General features: G+C 43.3%; 1 protein-coding gene across 6 annotated transcripts in view; it reads left to right on the forward strand.

Annotated features, from left to right (window-relative positions):
• The window catches only part of Yeats2 (YEATS domain containing 2), a 98,436-nt gene extending 78,383 nt beyond the window's left edge, over positions 1–20,053 (forward strand). For all 6 annotated transcript variants that reach the window (XM_051191134.1, XM_051191136.1, XM_051191137.1 and 3 more), the window contains 11 exons: positions 1,205–1,385; positions 2,418–2,546; positions 3,504–3,602; positions 8,851–8,953; positions 10,085–10,158; positions 12,989–13,068; positions 14,185–14,386; positions 15,344–15,570; positions 16,088–16,162; positions 17,277–17,350; positions 18,490–20,053. In XM_051191134.1, the coding sequence (XP_051047091.1) occupies positions 1,205–1,385; positions 2,418–2,546; positions 3,504–3,602; positions 8,851–8,953; positions 10,085–10,158; positions 12,989–13,068; positions 14,185–14,386; positions 15,344–15,570; positions 16,088–16,162; positions 17,277–17,350; positions 18,490–18,598 (1,353 nt within the window). In that variant the 3' untranslated portion in view covers positions 18,599–20,053. The remainder of the gene's footprint in view (positions 1–1,204; positions 1,386–2,417; positions 2,547–3,503; positions 3,603–8,850; positions 8,954–10,084; positions 10,159–12,988; positions 13,069–14,184; positions 14,387–15,343; positions 15,571–16,087; positions 16,163–17,276; positions 17,351–18,489) is intronic.
• The last annotated feature ends 33 nt before the right edge of the window (positions 20,054–20,086 follow it).

Raw genomic sequence — 20,086 nt, forward strand, 5'->3', positions numbered from 1 at the left:
TCTAAGAAGCTGTTGCTAATCCATGGTCCTTCTCTCTTAATTTGGTCCACCTTGAGTTGACTCTGGTTTGTGGTGTCAGGTTGGAACCAAGCTTCATCCTTTATGTAACTTCATCCTTATATATCTAGCTTGTTCAACAGAATTTGTCAGGAAATTTGTTTTCTCTTTAAACTGTCTATTTCTCAAGGCTGAGGTAGCCACTTCACTTGTGCCTGATCATGATGACTGTGCTCTTGTATGGTATATTCATCCATGCTGCTTTTTTTCTACATGTTCTCTGGTACCAAGAAGTACTTTGTCTTCTGGAACTTTTGAAGGGGGTGGGGTTCTGCAATGTACATTTTTACTGGTCAAAGCTTTCTGCAGTGTCTTCTCTTTTGAGTCTGTATGGTGCTATCACCTTCCCTCTCAGTTGTTTTTTTAATAAAGCTCATTTTATTCCATTTATACATTCTAAAAATATGTCCTGTGTTTTGAATGGTCTTTCATAAAATTATATAAGGCTGGCTAGATGGCTCAACAGGTAAAAACTCGTGGTGAGCAAGGCTGGAAGCCTGAGTTGGATCCCAAGGTAAAGGAGAGAGCCAGCTCATTTGTTGTTTTCCACATATTCACACTCACGGGCACATGTTTGTGCATGCATGAGCGAGCATCATTTTGGGGCCTGGAGAGATGGCTCAGCAGTTGAGAATACTTACTATTCTTCCAGAGGACCTGAGTTCATTTCCCAGCACTTATATAATAAGATGTCTCATAGATAACTGTAACTCTAGCTTTAGGGGTCTGGTGGCCTCTCTTAGATTCTTCAGGCACCTGTACAAACATGGCACATATGTACACACAAATAAATACAAATCTTTAAAATTTTCTAAAGAAACTATTCTTTTGGAAATAGCATGACATGGGCTAGGAGGTGGTTTAGCAAAGGTGTCTGCCAGCAGCCTGAGTTTAATTCTGAGGACCCACATGGTGAGAGGAGAGAGCCAACCCCTACAGTTTTGTCTGTTTGAACTCACATGAGTGCTGTGGTGCACATGTCTATTTATGTAAATTGGCATTTTTTTTTTTTTTTCAAAAACCAAATAGCATGACATTTAATAGGTAGTGGTAACTGAGAGTTGCTGTTTATTAGTGTGTTCTGTGTAAGTTATCCTGCTGTCTTCCTAATCGCACTTACTCCACTTCTGTCTCTATGACTGAGCAGCCTGAAGGATCAGCCCCTGTTTCATCCTCTGTCGGTTCTATAATCAAAACTCCTGGCCAGCCACAAGTGTGTGTAAGCCAGGCCACCATAGGAGCCTGCAAGGGCACAGCACCCTCTGCCATCAGCACAGCGTCCCTGGTGTCCACACCCAGCCCCATCTCAGGGAAAGCCACAGTGTCAGGTAAGGAGCATGACATTCCTTCTCTGTTTCTTTCATTAGACCACAATGTGTTTGGAAAGTATTCATATTTTGTATTATATATCATTAAATAATCCAGAAATATTTCCAGATAGCTACATTTAGTGTGAGGGGTGAGAGAGTGATTGGACAACTTGAAGGAGTTGTTCTCAGGTCATCAGGCTAGGCAGTACATGCCCTTACTTTATGTAATCCTGGCTGTCCTGTAACTCATGTAGATCAGGTTGTCCTAAACTCACAGAAATCCTCCTGCCTCTGCCTTCTGTTAGATAGCTGGGGTTAAAGGCATGTACCACCTTTCCCGTCGTTGAGACAAGCCTTTTGAAGCATTTCCTTTTCCTCTTCCCTACAACCTGAGTCCTGACACTCCCCCCCCCCCCCAAAAAAAAAAACTGTCTCCCTAATGTGGGCCCTAAGTAAGGTTAAGGAAGCCAGGCCTGCAGTGTATATATATATTCTCTTATATAAACCCTGAAATAATGAAAAATCAAATTGTTGAGGTAATTAATCAAAGAGGATTGCAAGCAATGGCACTAGGTACTGGATGAGGACAGTGTTTAGTCAGAAACTTTGTCCTCTTTTGTTTTTCAACTGCTATCATACAGTATTTTTATAAAAATCAGAATTAGAAAACTACAGACCCCCAGGTCATTGCTTTTCTCCAAAAGCCCTGTGTCAGCAGTTGCTGCTTGCAGAGTGCTCCTGCTTCAACACCCTTTGTGCCGTTTGTTAGATTTTCAAAACTTTGTTCTGTTCTGTGTTTTTGCAGAGTTTTCTGTCATGTTTTTTGTTCTTTGTTTTTTTTTTTTTTTGGGACAAGGACACTTGAAAAATAAATTACTGTATTATTCCAGAGTTTCATTGTAAATACTCCATTGTCACTTGCCTCCTGCACCCAATTGTTTATTTACTAAAAGGGGGATTGTCCTGGGAACTTCTTAAGGAGAAACCAAAAATGGCACAGAGGACAGGAGCTTGAAGGAAGTCTGACCTTTGTCTTCTCTCTTACTTTAGGGTTGTTGAAGATCCATTCTGGTCAGTCTAGCCCCCAGCAGGCTGTCCTGACAATCCCCAGTCAACTCAAGCCACTAAGCATCAATACTTCTGGTGGCGTGCAGACTGTCCTGATGCCTGTGAATAAAGGTGCGTCCCACCCTTGTCCTGACACAGCACTGTCTCGGGGGACTCCTTCTACCAGATGGTGATGTCTCTTTGCTTTGTACAGGCTGTCATTTAGCTTTTAACTTACGTGCATGCGTGCGTGTGCGTTTGTGTGTGTGCGTGTGCTCAGGCCATTATAATGTCTGGTGGCAAGTGCCTGTGTCTTCTGAGCCTTCCTGCTGGTCCTAGCTACCCATTTCTAAAGATAACTCAAAAAGGAAGGCTTTGATTGTTTGTGAGAGTTGGGTTTATTTGGTATTGTTTTCTTGGTTTCTTGACATGCCCCCATGATCACAGTAGAGATATAGCCCAGCCACTCTGCCCCTGGCAAACAGAACAGCTTAAAATTGTGGAGTACACTTCAACCTGAGAGTCAGGTCATCTGTAACCAAATAACTTTTGTTTCTCAAGGAAGACAGGGTAAGAAAGAATGTCAGAGCCGCAGAGTGGGGAGTAGGGTGGTGGAATTCCATCTTCTGGATACACCATGACCATTGAACTTAGGAACTTGCAGCCACTGTGCTTGCTTACACAAAGTTGGGCCTGCCAGCACTCACTTATGGATGGGAGAGTGCCTTACAAGCCCAGCCCCTGCATGGAGGAGGGGGGCACCTGTTAGCAGTTGATGGCTATTGAGAGAGGGGGAGTTATGTCTTCAGTGGTTCAACCACTGGCGAGGTACCAAACTCCAGCAGATAGCTCCACACCAATGTCTGTGTGTGCAGTGCTGCTTAAACTCAGTAAGTCTCAAAACAAAAAGACAAGATAGGGGAGGGGCTTGTTGGAAGAAAGAGGAACTGATAGGAATATAAAGGGATAAGAAAGATGGAGTGAGTGTGACCGGAATGTATTGTACACATGTATAAAATTGTAGAAGAATAAATTGAAGAATATCAATACTAATTTCTGTCACCGTTCTATCTCCCTTTTCTGTCTTAGTGGTTCAGTCATTTTCTGCCAGCAAATTACCTGCAGTCCTGCCCATCAGTGTCCCAAATCCAGCTGTCCCCAGCTCTGCTCCAGCAGTTACTGCAAAAGGTAAGTAGAACTTCACACTGTCTTTGACCCAGTATTTCATGCAGGATATGCTATAGTCTGAATATTTTGAATTTCAGCATCTGTCGATAAGCTACTTGACAAATACATGCTAAGCACTTGTGTCATAGACTAAGGGAAGTAGACATTGAGAGACACTAGGCACCATTTTGCCCTTCCAGTTTATAACTGGGTTGAGAAAGTTGCATAAAGAGCACACTGGTTAGTAAATGCAAAACAAGTGATCTGGAAAGTGATTACTTCGTACTGCTATCCAGGATGTCTAGTCAGGGCTCTTAGGGACAGGACTTTATGGGGATTTTGTTGTTGGTTGGTTTGTTTGCTTGCTTGCTTGGTTGGTATTTTGAGACAGGTTTTTCTGCGTCTCCCTGACTGACAATGGCACTCACTCTGTCGATCAGGCAGTCCTTGAACTCACAAGATTTGCCTCTGTCTCTTGAGTGCTAGAAATAAAGGTATGCACTGCTGCTCCCAACTAGGGGCAGGCTTTCATGGGCACATATAAACCAAACTTGTAAAGAGTAGAGAGACCTGAGTTGTAGGGAGGTTAAGGCTGTGCTGGGTTAAGGGAGCAGCAGAGAAAACTTGACAGACTTGTTTGTGGAAATTGACCACTTGGGGACACTTTGGGGCCACACAGTTAGGAGGAAGGAGCATTAGTAGGGAGCAGACTGAGCTAGCAGAGCATCCCTGACTGTAAGAATAGATGGCCAGAAGGTGGGTCAGAGCAAACCTTTGTCATCTAGCACCTCTAGCAATCTAGCACATCTAGCACCTCTGTATGTTCAGTCCCCAGTACCTGCTGCCATGTGTATTTAACACTGTCACTAATGCATAAGCTTATGTGTCATTCAGCATAACTATCATGCCCTAGAGGTTGTGTTTGGAGATGCATACACTTCCTGAATACAGGAAGCAGTGAACTTGAAATTTGTGCTAGGCTGCTTTTCAGGTATTCTGGGATTCCATTGTCTTGGGAGGTGGATTTGAAATTTGTTAAATTCTCATTTAAAGTTAGGGTATAGCTGACATGGACCCACTAACTGATTTTGTTAGTAAATCTTTTTGGCCTGAGTTGGTTCCTATAGAGACCATATGACTCATAAAGCCTCCAGTATCTATGGGTTATCTTGTGTAGTGATGTATTTGTCTGTCCTTAAGCAAAAGATAGCTGTGAAGGCATTGAAACCACTCTGCACCAGACTGATTCATTTAATTTTGGGCCAGAGCAGACCATCTCTTTTGTGTGTTGCACACTGGCATACACTTAACCATGGTGAACATATTGAAATTTAAGGACAGCTTGTGGGAGTTGTTTCTCTGCTTCTATAATGTGAATCCCAGGGTCTGAACTCAGGTTGTCAGGCTTGGCAGCAGGCACCTTTGCCCACTGAGCCAGCTCACCAGCTCTCTGTTTTGATTTTAATGAATTAAGCAAAGTAAAATCTGCAGTGAGGTGCAGAGATAATTTTTAGTAAATGTAAAGAATGGAAATTTCTATTCCCTTTACTGTTGTACAGCCTCTGTGCTCAGCCAATATTGTAATTTCTGTCTAAATTATTTGTATTTTTAAAATAGATAAAATGAAAGCATACACATCTTTTGTGCTTGGCTCTGGTTGTTTATTAGCAGTTTACATTGGAGACATATATTGTAATTTGTTTTCCTTGAGGGCAGTCAGTAGTTTTCAATTAGCAATGCTTACTATAAATCTTAAAGAATACATTTTCATTTGTGCTATAGAATAGTTTCCCTAACCTGAACATGCTTGGATTGGTTATCAGGTGTGATCCCAACATTTGTGAAGTGAAGCAGGAGAACTGTGGGGCCAGAGAGTGGTTAAGAGTGGTTGCTCTTCCAGAGGACCTGGGTTCCATTCCCAGCACCCACGTCTGTAACTCCAGTTCAGAGGATCCAGTGCCCTCTTCTGGCCTCTTCGGGAACTTAAAACTACACTATCTACTCACAGGCAAAATATCCACATACATAAAATGCAAATAAATAAATGAACATGCAAAACAGCTATACATATACTACAAACGGATGGATGGATGGATGGATGGATGGATGGATGGATGGATGGATGGATGGATGGATGGATGGATGGATGATACTAGCCTGGAGTTCATGATACCTTCACCTAAAAATAAAAAGATTTAAAAAGCATGGTTATATAATTCTATAATTATTCAAATGACAGATTCATGGGGTTGGAGCAATGGCTTAGTAGTGAAAAGAACCAGCTATTCTTGCAGAGACTTTTGAACCTAAGTCCTCTGCAAGAATAGCTAGCTCCTTAAAATCCCAGGTCCAGGGGATCCGGTGCCCTCTGGTGGCCTCTTCAGGCAGGAGGCAGTGCAGGCCTGTGATACATATGCAGGTAGGCAAAACACTCAAACTCAAAATACTTTCAATTTGTTAAAGACAAATGCAAGAGACTATTCTTAAGTCTATAGAACTGAAATGTCTAAACTCTTTTTGAGGACTTCTTTCTGTTTCCTAAAGTTTCAGAATGGGAACATGCAGTGTTACTGTGGCATTGCCAGAGCTACTCAGTATGAATCAGTATACATTGAAAAATCATTTTAATTTCTACATACTAATCACAACAAGTTAAAAATTGAAGGAGCCGGGCATTGGTGGTGCATGCCTTTAATCCCAGCACTCGGGAGGCAGTGGTAGGCAGATCTCTGTGAGTTCAAGGCCAACCTGGTCTACAGAGTGAGTTCCAGGACAGGCTCCAAAGCAATACAGATAAACCCTGTTTTGTTTGTTTGTTTGTTTTTTGTTTTTGTGTTTTATGTTTTTTGTTGTTGTTTTTGTTTAAAAAAAAATTAAAGGCAAGGCCTGGAGAGATGGCCCAGCAGTTAAGATAGGACCTAAGTTCAATTTCAGTCACTCAACATGGTAGCTTCCATTTTAGGTGATCTGAGGCCCTCTTCTGAGGGTGCCATGCACATACACATTACACATATATACATGCAGACAAAACATTCATAAAATTAAAACATTTTACATGAGGCTCACCTTGGTAATACCAGCAGTCGGAAGGCTGAGAGGCATGAAGACAGTGGCAAGTTCAAAGCCAGCCTGGGCTGTATAGCAAGATCTTTTCTCAATAAACCAAAAAGGAAGAGGGAGGGACTCAGACATATCAAATATCAATTAATGAAGAAAGAGAAAGAATGGGACAGAAACAGTGGCTCAGGGCCGTTGTTTGGTATAGTAGGTGAAGAACTTTCCCCCAAGGCTGGGGAACCTGAGTTTGAGCCCCAGGGTCTAGATGGTGGAAAGTGAGAACCAATTCCCTCCCACAAGTTGTCCTCTGACTTGTCTATGTCCTATGTCATGGTATGTATATGCCCACACACATACGTATACATAAGGTTAAAATAACAGGGTCAGACATGACAGCTAGAGACATGGCCCAGCAGTTAAGAGCTCTTAACTGTTCTTGCAGAGGACTAAAGTTCGCATCCCAGCACCCTTATTCCTAGCTCACATCAGCTTATAGCTCCAGCTCAGGATTAATGAGTCTGATGCCCTCTTCTGGCTTCAGTGGAAGCCCTCACAGTCCTGGTGTACATACATACAACAAGCATGCACATAAAAGAACAAAAAAGCAGTGTCAGATTTATAGGAACAACCCTAAGTATTTCAAGAGAATTCAAGGGAGATAAATGAAAGACTATATTATAGTTCAGAGTACAAACACGTAAAATAAAATAGTCAAAGTCAGATGTGGTTGAGTACCCCCATAACCTAAGCATTTTTGGAAGCAGAGGCTGGCCTTGACTTTAGTGAGACAGTCATGAGGTAATTAATCAGTTTTTTCAATAGCAGAACAATCTTGAACAAAACCCAGGAAGGCTTAGGGTAGCAGATATGACTCCTAAGGAGCATCGGCCTTTGAAACAGTCACAGACTCATGGAACAGAAAAGAACACCCGTGGTACAGCAATATTCATCCTGTCTTCTAGAGGATCCACTTGTGGGAAGGTTTGCAAATGTTTGTCAAGAAACATGGAAGACCCATGTTCTTAATAACTACAGTAGTGCTGAGTGAATGGTGTGATGTGACTCCTGAGAGCCAGGCTTGTCGAGGAGGAACTGACAAGCTTGAGGGAGCTGGATAGAGACAGGCAGTATACATAGTGATTGCAGTGATACAAACACGAGTGTGTGACTGGGAAACAACTATCAAATCTATCAAATAATGCTTACTGGATGCCAGTTGAGTCAGTGGACAAGTTGTGTAAGTGTGTGAATAGTACTGAATAGGAAAATAAAAGAGATCTTTTAGTGCAGAGGCACAAGTCAGACTTAGTCTAGAGAAGCAGCTCAGCTGTTAAAGGCCAGTACTACTCTTGCAGAGAGTCTGCAGCACTCACAGTGGGTGGCTCACAGCCCCCCATAACTACAGCTTCTGGGGACCCAGTGCCTTCTTTGACCTGCTTAGACACCTGCAGTTACATATATATGTAAACAGAGGCATACCTTGGGAATGAAACTCAAATCTAAAGAAATTAATTTATGGTTCATATATGCCCTAGACATGTATCCTGGATTTAAATTTTATGATATTTTAAACTAAATTTGTATGCATTATAGCTAGGTGTAGTGGCTCACACCTGTAATTCCAGTACTTGGGAAGCTAAAGCAGATGGATTTTTGTGAGTTCTGGGCTAGCTGGACCAGAGGAAACTCTAGGCCAACCTGGCTAATGAAACCTGTCTCAAAATACCAAAATAATGTAATAGTAATCATTTTATATGCACAAACAGTTGCGCCTGTGTAGCAGCATACTGGCATTGGAGCAGCTTTGGTTGTTGAAGCACTGTGGTTATTAAGATTGAGGATGTTCAGCCTGTGGTATTGAAAGCCAGATACAGTGAACTTGAAAATTGCCAAGTTCAACAGATCTGCTTTTTGCTTTCTGTCCTACGTCTCAGAATACTGGGATAATACCTCAGGTCAGCAAGTTTAGCTGGAAAGTTGTGTGCTAATCTCAGTCCTGGAGTGGAGATGAGAGGATGCAGAGCTGTGTGGTGTGGTGTGGTGGGTGGTCCACCTAAAGCTGGCTACCCCAGAACTGAACTAATAGTTCTCTGTGTGCTGAGTCTGAGGACAGGAGCCAGCTGGATCTCTTGTGTACAGTGCCATCAGTTGAGTAGTTGTTTCGCTGGCACAACTTGCCCCTGACAGTTCTTTTATTGATCTTTCTTTGTAGTAAAGACTGAACCAGAAACTCCTGGGCCAAACTGCCTCTCACAGGAGGGCCAAGCAACAGTGAAAGCTGAGGAGGCCTCTGAGCTTGGCACCTATGTCATTAAGTAAGTGCTCTAGTTGCTTCTAAGGGATCTCCGAGACCCTTTCAAAGTCATTGTGACGGCTGAGTGTGTGTGGACATTGTAAGCTAAGTCTCTGTGGAAGGATGGGTATTGTCCTTGCAGAGCTGAAGAGTTTAGTTATTTTTTATGTGTATAGATATTTTGTGTGCATGTATGTCTGTGTATTTCTTGTGTACCTGGTGTCTAAGGAGGCCAGAAGAAGGTGTCAGATTCCTTGGACTAGAGTTTCAGATGGTTGTGAACCACTGTGTCAGTACTGGGAATTGAACTTTGGTCCTCAGGAAGATCAGCCAATGATACAGGGGTAGCACTTGACCAGTAGTGATGGAGGCCCCAGAACTCACTTGAGCCTGCTGATGCGCAGCCTCTGTTGAGAGGGATCAGCAAGCTAGTGTAATCACCCCCATGTTTGTATTTTGTTCCGGGTGTTCACACACACTGCCTCTGCATAGCCATATGCCTCTTGCTTCCTCTAAAGATTCTTCATTAGCTTTTCTCATTTCCAAATTAGGAATCTCCCTCTGACCATGCACTTTGAATTGCCAGGAGCATCTAGAGACAATAGAAACATGGTGTCTCTTAACATTATAGATGGAGGCATCAATCAATTACCCTAAGACAGGCATTTGTGTAATAGCAGTCACCTTGCAAATAGATTCTTGATGCTAATTTTCAAATGTAGATCAGATATCTGGGATAGTTGTATAATGTGCCAAAATCTGTTTGATCTTGACATTTCTTTTTAAACATAAAATACTTTTATAAAGAAGATATAGAACCATTTATGGTGGTTCACACCCATAGTCATGACCCTGGGGGGCAGAGTCAGGAAGATCAGGGATTGAAGACCGTCTGCAAATTTTACATCAGCGAGGGCTGTATGAGACCCTGTCTTTAAACATTAGCAGGGGGAGTGTGTGTGTGTGTGTGTGTTTGTGTGTGTGTGTGTGTGTGTGTGTGAGAGAGAGAGAGAGAGAGAGAGCCTCTGCCATTGTTTACCTTCTAGGATTGACTATTTGGGATGGGTGTGTTCATGTACGTCTCTGTGTGCGTGTGCATTTGTAACAAGCATGTACAATTTCTTGTAATTTCTTGCCTTTGTTCCCTTCTCAGGGTAGAACATTTGGAAACTATCCAGCAGCTCTTGACAGCAATAGTCAAGAAGATTCCATTAATTACTGCAAAAGGTAAGAAGACAGTTGTTTCTCAACCCAAATGTGCATTTACTAAACTAAACTGCTTGGATTGTTACCGTGATTGTGACTTAGCCAGCCATTGGCAGGGGTCTTGGATTCACAGCATCTTGGTCACATCTGGTTCGACTTAGGTGCAGGCAGTGCTGGCAACAAAATCAAGAGCCTTGTGCATGCTAAGCAGATACCTCATTACTCAACTACTTTACCCCACCCCTCCCTTAGTCTTTAGTCACTTATAATCTGATCTGCAGAAGGAATTTTTTTACATTTGTTTTTGATGGGAGATGTCATTCTGTAAATACATTTCTCTTATTGGTCAATGAATGCATTGTTGGCCAACAGGAAAGCAAGATAGGCAGGAATAGGAGACAAGAAGGAGAGAGGAAGTAGTGGGGAGGAGATTCAACATGTAGGACGGAGAGAAGAATGCCGTGCAGCCTCTCTCCTGTAAGATAAGATCACTTGGAAATACTTAGATTGATAGAAATGGATTAATATTTAAGACAGAGCTAGCCAATAAGAAATGCTAGTAACAGGCCAACAGCTTTATATCTAATACAGCGTCTCTGTGTGTTATTTGGAGCTGGTGCGGCAGTGGGACCAGACTGGTGGGAAAACCTACTCATAACATGTTTTCATATGTAAATTATAAATATTAAAATACACTATTAAGACATAGTGTGCCAGACCTGCTATCTGATGTAGGCTCTTTACATACACATTTCATGAGCCAGTCTCTTATGTGGTAATGTCACCTCCATCTCAGGAAACGGCAGTGAAGCTGGGTTAATTAATTCACACAGCTCTTGGTGACAAGGTGGGTACACACCCAGCTCTGTGAAAGTTGTAGACCTTTAAGCTTTCTCTAAAATTTAAGATCACATGCTGTAAATGCATCATTTCAAGACATCCAAAATCCTCTGTATCTCGGATGAAATGGCTGGTGATTTTACCTGAGTTGTTCTGACAGAATGGACAGAACTTACTAAAAGAGACCAGGTGTATGTTCATGGACAAGATCACCATGAGAGTCAGAGGGGAGGTGTGCAGCAGCTTCCTCCCACTCATGTCGTGTGAGTGTGAAATGAGACACTGAGCACTGACCACCTTGCTTACCTTTTCTACCCACAGCAGCAAACAAATTGCTGGGCCTTGTGGTATAAGCATGTAATCTCAGCTCTTTGTTGAGTTAAAGGCTTGCCTAGAATTTAGTAAGGTCCTGTTAATATTTTTTAAAAATATATGAGAAAAGGGGATTGGGATGAAGCTCGATGGTAGGACATTTATGTAGCATGTACAGGGTCCTGGGTTAGGTCTCTAGCATTGACCCCTAAAATAAAATATCTTCTTTTCTCATTTGAACTTCAGAAAAATTTGGGGATTTGTTTTGAGGTAGTTAAAATGTACTTTCAATGATGGCTTTCTACGCTAGCAGAAAAGATGTGAAGATTTGAGTATGAGTCTAAAACTTGTACACACCTACCTCTGTGTGTGTGTGTGTGTGTGTGTGTGTGTGTGTGTGTGTGTGTGTGTGTAACTGTAACGAGAGCTTTCTGTCCCGGCTGGTTCCAAGACCCTTGAGCCCCAAATACACAGATGCTATATTAGTTATATTAATTATAAAGCCATTGGCCAATGACTAGGGCATCTTATTGGCTAGCTCTGTCTTAATTATTAACCCACTTCTATTAATCTAAGTATTTCTACATGGTCTGTTTTACCAGAGACCACCTGGCACGTCCTATCCTCATAACAACTCCCATCTGCCTATGTTTTCCAGAATTCTCCTCATCTCTTAGTCCTGCCTATCTTCCTGCCTTATTGGCCAACAGTGTTTTATTTCATCAACCAATAAGAGAAACACATATACATAAGGAAATCCCCCATCATGTGTGTGTTCTTCTCCCTCTGTCCATTACATAAAAATACAGAATGTTAGAGCTGGAACTGGGCAGTTCAAGACCATCTTACATAGTTTCCAGGGAAGAACACGGAAACCCAGAGAGGTGCTACGACTTACCCTACACTACTTAGTGAGCTGATGGCGATGCCAAGGCCTCTAGTTGGCATCCTGTACTCTTTCATATGTTTTCCTTTATCCAGCATGAGGAGGTTTGTTGTTCAGTGAGGAACATGTCACATGAAAGAACTAGGAAGCTAGTAAAATGGCTCAGTGGATAAAAGCTCTTGAGCTTCCCAGAACCTGTATGAAAGGCCAGATTGCAGGGCTAGGCATGTTGGTACACTCCTTAATAAGAAGGCATAGACAGGCAGAGCTCAAAGTTTGAGAGCAGCCAGGACTACATAGGCTGTATCAAAGAAAATGAAAATATAAAAAGTAACCAACCAATAACCAGAAATAAGACAGATGATATTAGTAAAATGGAAGAAGAGAACAGAACCCTGAGGACTTGTCATCCACATGGCACACAAACAGCCATACCTGCACACATACATCACACACAAAGCGTAATACAAAATTTCTGTTATTTTATAAGAGGAAGTAAAGGAGCCGGGCAGTGATGGTACACACCTCTAATCCCAGCACTTAGGAGACAGAAGCAGTTGAATCTCTGAGTTTGAGGCCAGCCTGGTCCAGGATGGCCAGGGCTACAAGGAGAAAGCATGTTTTGAAAAACCTAAAAGAAGGAAATCTAGGAACTTGGGGACATACCTTAAATAAACAAAATTTAGTTTAAACCATAACAACCTTTCTTCAGAGTCTGTGGGTCTGTGGGTGATGATGCCAGCTACTAGTTTGTGAGTCTGTGTTCTAGGTGATGATGACAGCTGTCAACTCAGTTTGTGGTCTGTATTCTAGGTGATGATGCCAGCTGTTTTTCTGCAAAGTCTGTGGAGCAGTATTATGGCTGGAACATTGGGAAAAGGAGAGCTGCTGAGGTAAGGTTGTTTGCTGGCTAGATTTGTAGTCCTACCATTGAAAGCCAGACAGCAAAGCAGAGGTCAACCTCTGTGTGCTCATCCTATAAGGAAAAACAAGACAAATTTGCTATGTATTTCTTTAAGGTACTTGGTGCCAGAGTATTTCTCAGTCACAAATGTCAATTCTTCTTGATCTCAGATATCTTTTGAAAGGCTTTCTTTCTTACACCAGTGGAAGTATCTCATGTTTTCTTTGAAAATTTTATAATGATGCACAGATTAAGATACACAGGACAAGGATAAAATATGGGTTATATATTTGATTCTGGGAGAAGTGATTTACACAAGAAACCAATGACCCGAAGTTCCCTCTCCAAGGATCCATACCCAGCCTGCTCTCCATGACCAGACCAGAACCAAGAGAGCGAGCTGGGTTTGTAGAGATGGCTCAGCAGCAACGTGGCTGCGCTCTCAGAGGACTTGGTTGGGTTCATTTCTCAGCATCATAATGGCAGTTCATAGTGGTCTGTAACTCTATTTCCAAGAGATCTAGTGTCCTCTTCTGGCCTCTTCAGACATCAGGCATGCAAGTGGTGCACACACATGCACATAAAATTAATTTTTTTTAATTTGTAAATTTCAAAATAATAAATCAGACTTCTATGGAGTACTTAAAATAGTGTTACCAGATGTAGTTGAATCATAAGGAAAGAAAGGGCTAGGCAACAGTGAGGATTGGTCATTGCAGTTGGTGTGGGATAAATAGAAATAGGAATTTCTATTTTATTTTGTAAACATTAAGACCAATAGAGATTCTTTTCATCACATTTTAAACTTTTTATTGTGTGAGTATGTTTGCATGTGCATACACATGCATGCCACTGCATACTGGTGAAGGCTGTAGGACACCTGGAATGTCTTCTGCCATTCAGATTCTGGGGAACCAAGTTCACTCATGTGACTTGGTGGCAGGAAGCTTTCCTGCTGAGCATCTCACTGGTTCCCAGAGAAACTCTTTTTATATGTCCTCCCCTTGTGATAGAATCTGACAGTTTCAGTTGCCTGGTTTATTTTAGTGCACAGCTATTGATTTTAAAGTTTAAGGATTTAATTTTGGTTCAAAACCTTTTTAAGTGGCAAAGAGCAATGACAGTACGAAAAGTGTTACAAGAAATCCTAGAGAAGAATCCAAGATTCCACCACCTGACACCCCTAAAAACCAAGCACATTGCTCACTGGTGCCGCTGCCACGGTTACACCCCACCAGACCCTGAGAGCCTGCGCCATGATGGGGATTCCATTGAGGATGTGCTGACTCAGATCGACAGTGAACCAGGTATGCCTTAGGCTGCTCTGGGGTTAAATGTGTTTACTTCTCTTCGGCCCTACAGCTCTTCCTTTGAGTTATGGGCAAGACCCTTCTTCTTACCATGACACCCGAGACAACATAGCACTTCAGAATTGTTCATACCCCAGTGTTTCAAGTGTTGTGCCCCAGCCAGGAATGTTTACTTCATGCCATCTGGTAGACATGCATTGTTCCTGTGGGTCTCCTCCTCAGCATTACTTTGAAGACTACTAACATACCCTCTTTCCCTCAGAGAGAAGTGACTTCCCCTTCTCTGTGACCTTAGGAACCCCAAGAAGGCTAGGCTCACAGACAGAAATATAGGAAATACAGTAAAGAACAGGAGGCTACCAAATCAGGGCAGCAGCATCTGACTGTGTATCGGGGTTAAATAAGGATCAGGATAAACAAATAGGCCGAATAGGGAGAAATAACATACAACCTAGACAGATGAACACCAGCAAGTTCCACCGGATCCTCTCCTGACCGAGTCCTGCCAGCAAGAGAGTGTTCCCTCGTTTTCTCCGACCTCCTTCCACAGGTCACTTCCGCCCATGGCTCCACCCCCAATGGGCGTGGTCAGTGCCACAGAAGGAGACAAAGTAAATATCTCACTATAACTGTGCCTTAAACAACAAGAGAGATTCAGCTGAGTGCCTGCCCCCATCTGAGGGAACCTGGAGTAGAGGAGATAAGTCTTGTTCTCTGCAGAAAACGTCCAGGGAGCCTGGCACTCAGTGGCCTTTTCTCTTGTTTCGTATGGCATATAGTGTCTATGCTGACAGTTTGTCCGCTTCCAGATCTGTGTCCTTGGTGAGCAGGGACCACATGGTAACCTCCAAGTTTCACCAGTGGTCTGGGAGAAAGGTTAGCTGCCTGCAGACTGCCTTCTTCAGACTTGGGTCCTTTGGGGAGTTGGAGCCCAGACCATTTCCTCTCCTTTAGAGTGCCCGTCTTCCTTCTCCACTGCTGACGACCTCTGCCGGAAGCTGGAGGATCTGCAGCAGTTTCAGAAAAGGGAGCCTGAGAACGAGGAAGAAGTGGATGTTCTCAGCCTTTCAGAGCCTTTGAAGACAAACATTAAAAAGGAACAGGAAGAGAAACAGGAGGAGATGAGATTCTATCTGCCGCCAACTCTAGGCTCGGGATTTGTTGGTGACATTACACAGAAGGTAGGAGGCCAAGGCTGTGGTGCTATCAGATCATGAGCTAGGTACAAAGTCCAGACAGCCCACCCAGTCTGCCTGGGTGACATGTGGTTGGCTTCTGCCCATAACTTAGGTGTACTCGCACTTTCCCATTAGAGCCTTCCACAAGAGCAGTCAGTAATAGCAAGGGAAAAGGTTGCATTTGGAACATGGCTGTGAAGTAGAGGGCTAGACACAGGCTTTGTCCTGGGTCTTTATATCATCTGCCTCAAGGGAACCCATATCCTATAGTTCCTGTTGAGTGAGCAGTCTCCTCCCAGCTGTGCTCAATTGGGGAACATATATCCCTAGTTAAACGTGGAAGAGAGCTCTCAACCCCTGACACCTTGCAGCTTTCAGTATTGGTTGCACTATTCTGCATTATGATTCCATGTTGTCATGAGTGGTTAGAGAGCCCTTCTTCCAGCCAGAGAAGTCCACTTGTTCGGGAAGAGGCCTGCTTCTAATGTTGATGGAACAAACCTTTCTTCTGCTCTTCCAGATTGGGATCACCCTGCAGCCCGTGGCATTGCACAAGAACACGTACGCCTCGGTAGTAGAGGACATGATCTTAAAGGTGGGTGCCTGAGGGCAGCAGATTTTAGGCCTTGTGAGTAAGGGACAGAAGGGGAACAGAGAGGAGGCTTTTCAATCCCTCGTCTTACTTAGGCTTTAAGTCTGTTTCTTTTCTGTTTTCCCCCTCCTAGTTAGATAAATGAAGTCATGTCCCTCTAAGAGCTGAGGGTTTGTTGTATTGAGCATAGACACCCCTTCCAGGCCTCATGCGTGCCAGGCAGGTGGTTTGGCATGCAGTCCCCAGGGTCCCACCAATGTCACTTCCTTTTTAGTACTCCTTAAGAAACAACTAGGGGCTGGAGAGAATGTCCCTGGCTTCTCTTCCAGAAGTCCTGAGTCCAATTCCCAGCAACCACATGGTAGCTCATAGCCATCTATAGTGGGATCTGATGCTCTCTTCTGGCATAAACTTATACATGCACGTAAATACATGCATACATACATACATATATTCTGTAAAAAAAATGATTTAAAAGAAGTATCATAGTGTGAAAAGTATCTGTGTGCTCTTACCATTTTAGGGGGAAAAAATAGAGCCTTGGGTTTTCCCTGCCTGTCACAAGAAAGAAGCAGCTACAACTGCCCTGTTCTTGGACAAGGCTTTAGAGAAGTAATGGCTTCCATGCCTACCTGGCCCTTAGCTCAGCAGTTCTTTTCCATTCTGCATCCCCTTAGAAAGGGAGGCTTCAGTAGCAGCCCTCGCTCAATACTCTGTTTTCCTTATAAAACAATGTTTGGTTAATGAAAACCCCTTCATCCAGTTTATAATTTCTCTACATCATGGCCTTCGAACAAAAATCCCATTTTTCACCAGGTGGTGGTGGTGGCACAAGCCTTTAATCCCAGCACTTGGGAGGCAGAGGCAGGTGGATCTCTTAAAAAAGTTTGAGGCCAACCTGGTCTACACATGACAGCCAGGGCTGCACAGAGAAACCCTGTCTTCAAATAACAACAACAACAACAAAAAAAAAAAAAAAAAGAATCAGTTTTTCCTGAGACCTTTGTAACATTTAGTTGGTTGTTATTTCAAAAGTTTGGGTAAAAGATGAGGCATGCTACATCCCTCCCACTGGCAAGCAGGTGGCTATTTAGTCAATACCAGTCTTCTGTTGTAGGCAACGGAGCAGCTGGTGAGTGACATCCTGAGACAGGCGCTGGCAGTTGGATATCAGACAGCGTCTCCCAACAGGTACTGTTTTCCAGCTGATAGCACAGGCTTTGCAGTTTAGTTCCTCTTGAAGATGTGTTGTTTTACACATAATTGAGTGTAGTAGGAGATAGAGTTGCTGTGTTTGGGACATTAGCGCCACGTTGAAGGCTTCTGTAGTTCTAAGAGAGCCTCTTGGTGTGAAAGCCTAGCTGTGTCCTTCCAGCCATTGCTTCATAGACACCCGGGTCTGATGTATCACATGGTAGAGCAGGCGGCAGGTTCTCCCATTTAAGACAGTAGCATCTCATGTGGCAGACTCTAGGTATTTCCTAAGGTGTTTGTCATTGCATACATACTGTTCCTTAGAAACTGGGAAACTAAGCTCTGAATAGGAGTCATCTCCAGTGTCCCAGATTACAGATTCAGACTCGGCTGACTTGCTGGAACCCTTGAGCTCACTTCCACTTCTGTCCTGATATGGTCATCTCTATGTGGGATGCAGAGTTCTCTGATCCTTAAAAGAACAATCACCCACATCCTCTTCTCCTTCCTGCTGAGGGCTGTCATAAAATCCTGACACTATAAAGCAGTACCTGAGGTGATAAGGCCCCAAATGAGAATGTTAGGTCATTCATACATAGACATCTTGAGCAAGAAAAAGAAGCAGGGATAAAAATTGCCAGGCCTGCTCCCTGGTGCCCTGTTTAGAAAGCAGGAGGAGCCATGCTTTCAATGTTCCTGACTTGTGATGTGGTAGCCTGGGTGGTTTGAGTATAAGCTTGCTCACAATTGGCTGGCCAGGACTGCCTTCTGTCTTCTGAAATGACAAGTGACCCATATTTCCATGGGGCTTTGAAGCAAACTTGAGTCTGCTAAAACTTAGAAGAATACTTAGCAACATTCTCTTCTGCTATCTACTTTGCTTCCTCTCTACTGTACCAGCTAGTCATTGAGCCAACATGAAGTCCTCCTTGTTCCTGTGACCAGGGGGTAAGAGGATGGCCCTGCGTCATTGCATAGCTTTTGCCGTCACCTCCTTCTATAAGAGAATGGTCCCTTTACTAAATTAACTGACTAAATTATTACTGAATATATTTACAAGTTAAACCTAATTATACTTTGGGGTATTTATTTGTTTGTTTGTTTGTTTATTTATTTATTTATTTATTTTGGACTAGGGTTCCCAAAGAAATCACAGTGAGTAATATTCACCAAGCAATTTGCAACATTCCTTTTCTGGATTTTCTGACAAACAAACACATGGGGAGACTGAATGAGGATCAGTGAATACAGTGAAGATGGTTCCCACAAAGCAGGCTGGGAAGCTGTTTCTGAAGTGTGCAAACTGTGGTGACCCTTGTATTTGGGGAAAGGTGATTTCTGTGCATCAGAATGCCATGGCTACCATACCATTCCTTCTATCTAACTGCGTGTGTCACAGGCCATTGAGTCCCAGGTACAGCCCTTTGAAGACTGAGTTGTTTCTCAGTTTTGGAGGGAAGCTAAATGAACACAATTTTGTCAGCTTGCATTTCTTTACTCCGTATAGACTCTGAAGGGGTCTTAGCATGAGACAAGGCATATACATAAGATGCTCCCTCTTTGGAGTATACTTAAGTTCACCTGGGGCTTGCTTTCCACGAGGCAGAGATCAACCTGACATATTGGTCTGGGGTACTCTAAAGAAGAACAGAACAAGCAAGTAGCTTCTCCCATCTTGCCTCAGTGTGGAAGGGCTGGGCCAGTGTGAGTCAACTATAGAAAGGGCAGTATGCCATGTGGAAAACCAGAGACCAAGAAGGCTGCAGACTGAGACTTTTTCATGGCACCCCGGGGCCAGTGCTTCTGTGACAGCCAGTGTCAAAGCAGTGTTGAAGATCCCAGCAGAGATCAGAAGGCATCAAACCTGTTCCCATGTACCCCAGGAAACTATCACTGTTAGTGTAAGCATCATCCACAAAGTCAGGTACTTGGTCAGTGGTGATCTGAACACTGGGGCCTCCTATCCATGTGGGCTGCAGAAGCTCCTGGCTCCAGGGGCCAGGGAGGCAGCCCCAGGGCAGGCTTTCCTGGGATTGTCCTCTCGGTGGACCTAGGGTCCTGTCCTTCTCTGCCAAAGAGTTTTCCCGAGATGAAAAGGGTTGAAACACCTGTGAGTGCCTTACCAGGGGAGGGAACCGCTCTAACCCAGGATACTAGCCTTGGGAGTAGAGCTGCTCTGTGAGGGGCAGATAGAAGGTTGTTAGCAGCAGCAGTATATAGACTGGGGATTCTCCAGGCTTCTAACTCTTGGGGGGACAAAGTCAAACTTACCTAAGCAGCAGAAGCCTGTTCTCCCAGGCCCCTAGATGGGTGTGTGTGTGTGTCAAGAAATAAAACAGGAAGGTATCTGGATAATACATGCCTGAGAGCTGCAGGTACAGAAGGGATCTTTCCAGCAGGGATAAGACAAGCATGGTATAGTTGGTGTATAACACTTAAGAATTCAGTCTGTAGACCGCACCACAGATTGATAGGCCCACACACAGATTTGTTCAAAAGTGGACAGAGACCTACACGGTGGAATATCCAAATGAGAGCAGATTCATTTGTGATGAAAACCTAAAGACATTGCTTTTGACTAAAGAAATATCAAATGATTTAATAGTCTCCATGTATGTTAATGTTTAAGTGTTTTTCTATCATAATGTGTAACATAATTGTGTATCATTTTGTCTACAATAAAACTTTTAGTATTTGTGATGGGTTTTCTGAGCTGGAAGCACCATATTTAAA

Source organism: Phodopus roborovskii, unplaced genomic scaffold, assembly GCF_943737965.1.
Source record: "Phodopus roborovskii unplaced genomic scaffold, PHOROB, whole genome shotgun sequence".
In the NCBI taxonomy this organism is placed as follows: Eukaryota; Metazoa; Chordata; class Mammalia; order Rodentia; family Cricetidae; genus Phodopus; species Phodopus roborovskii.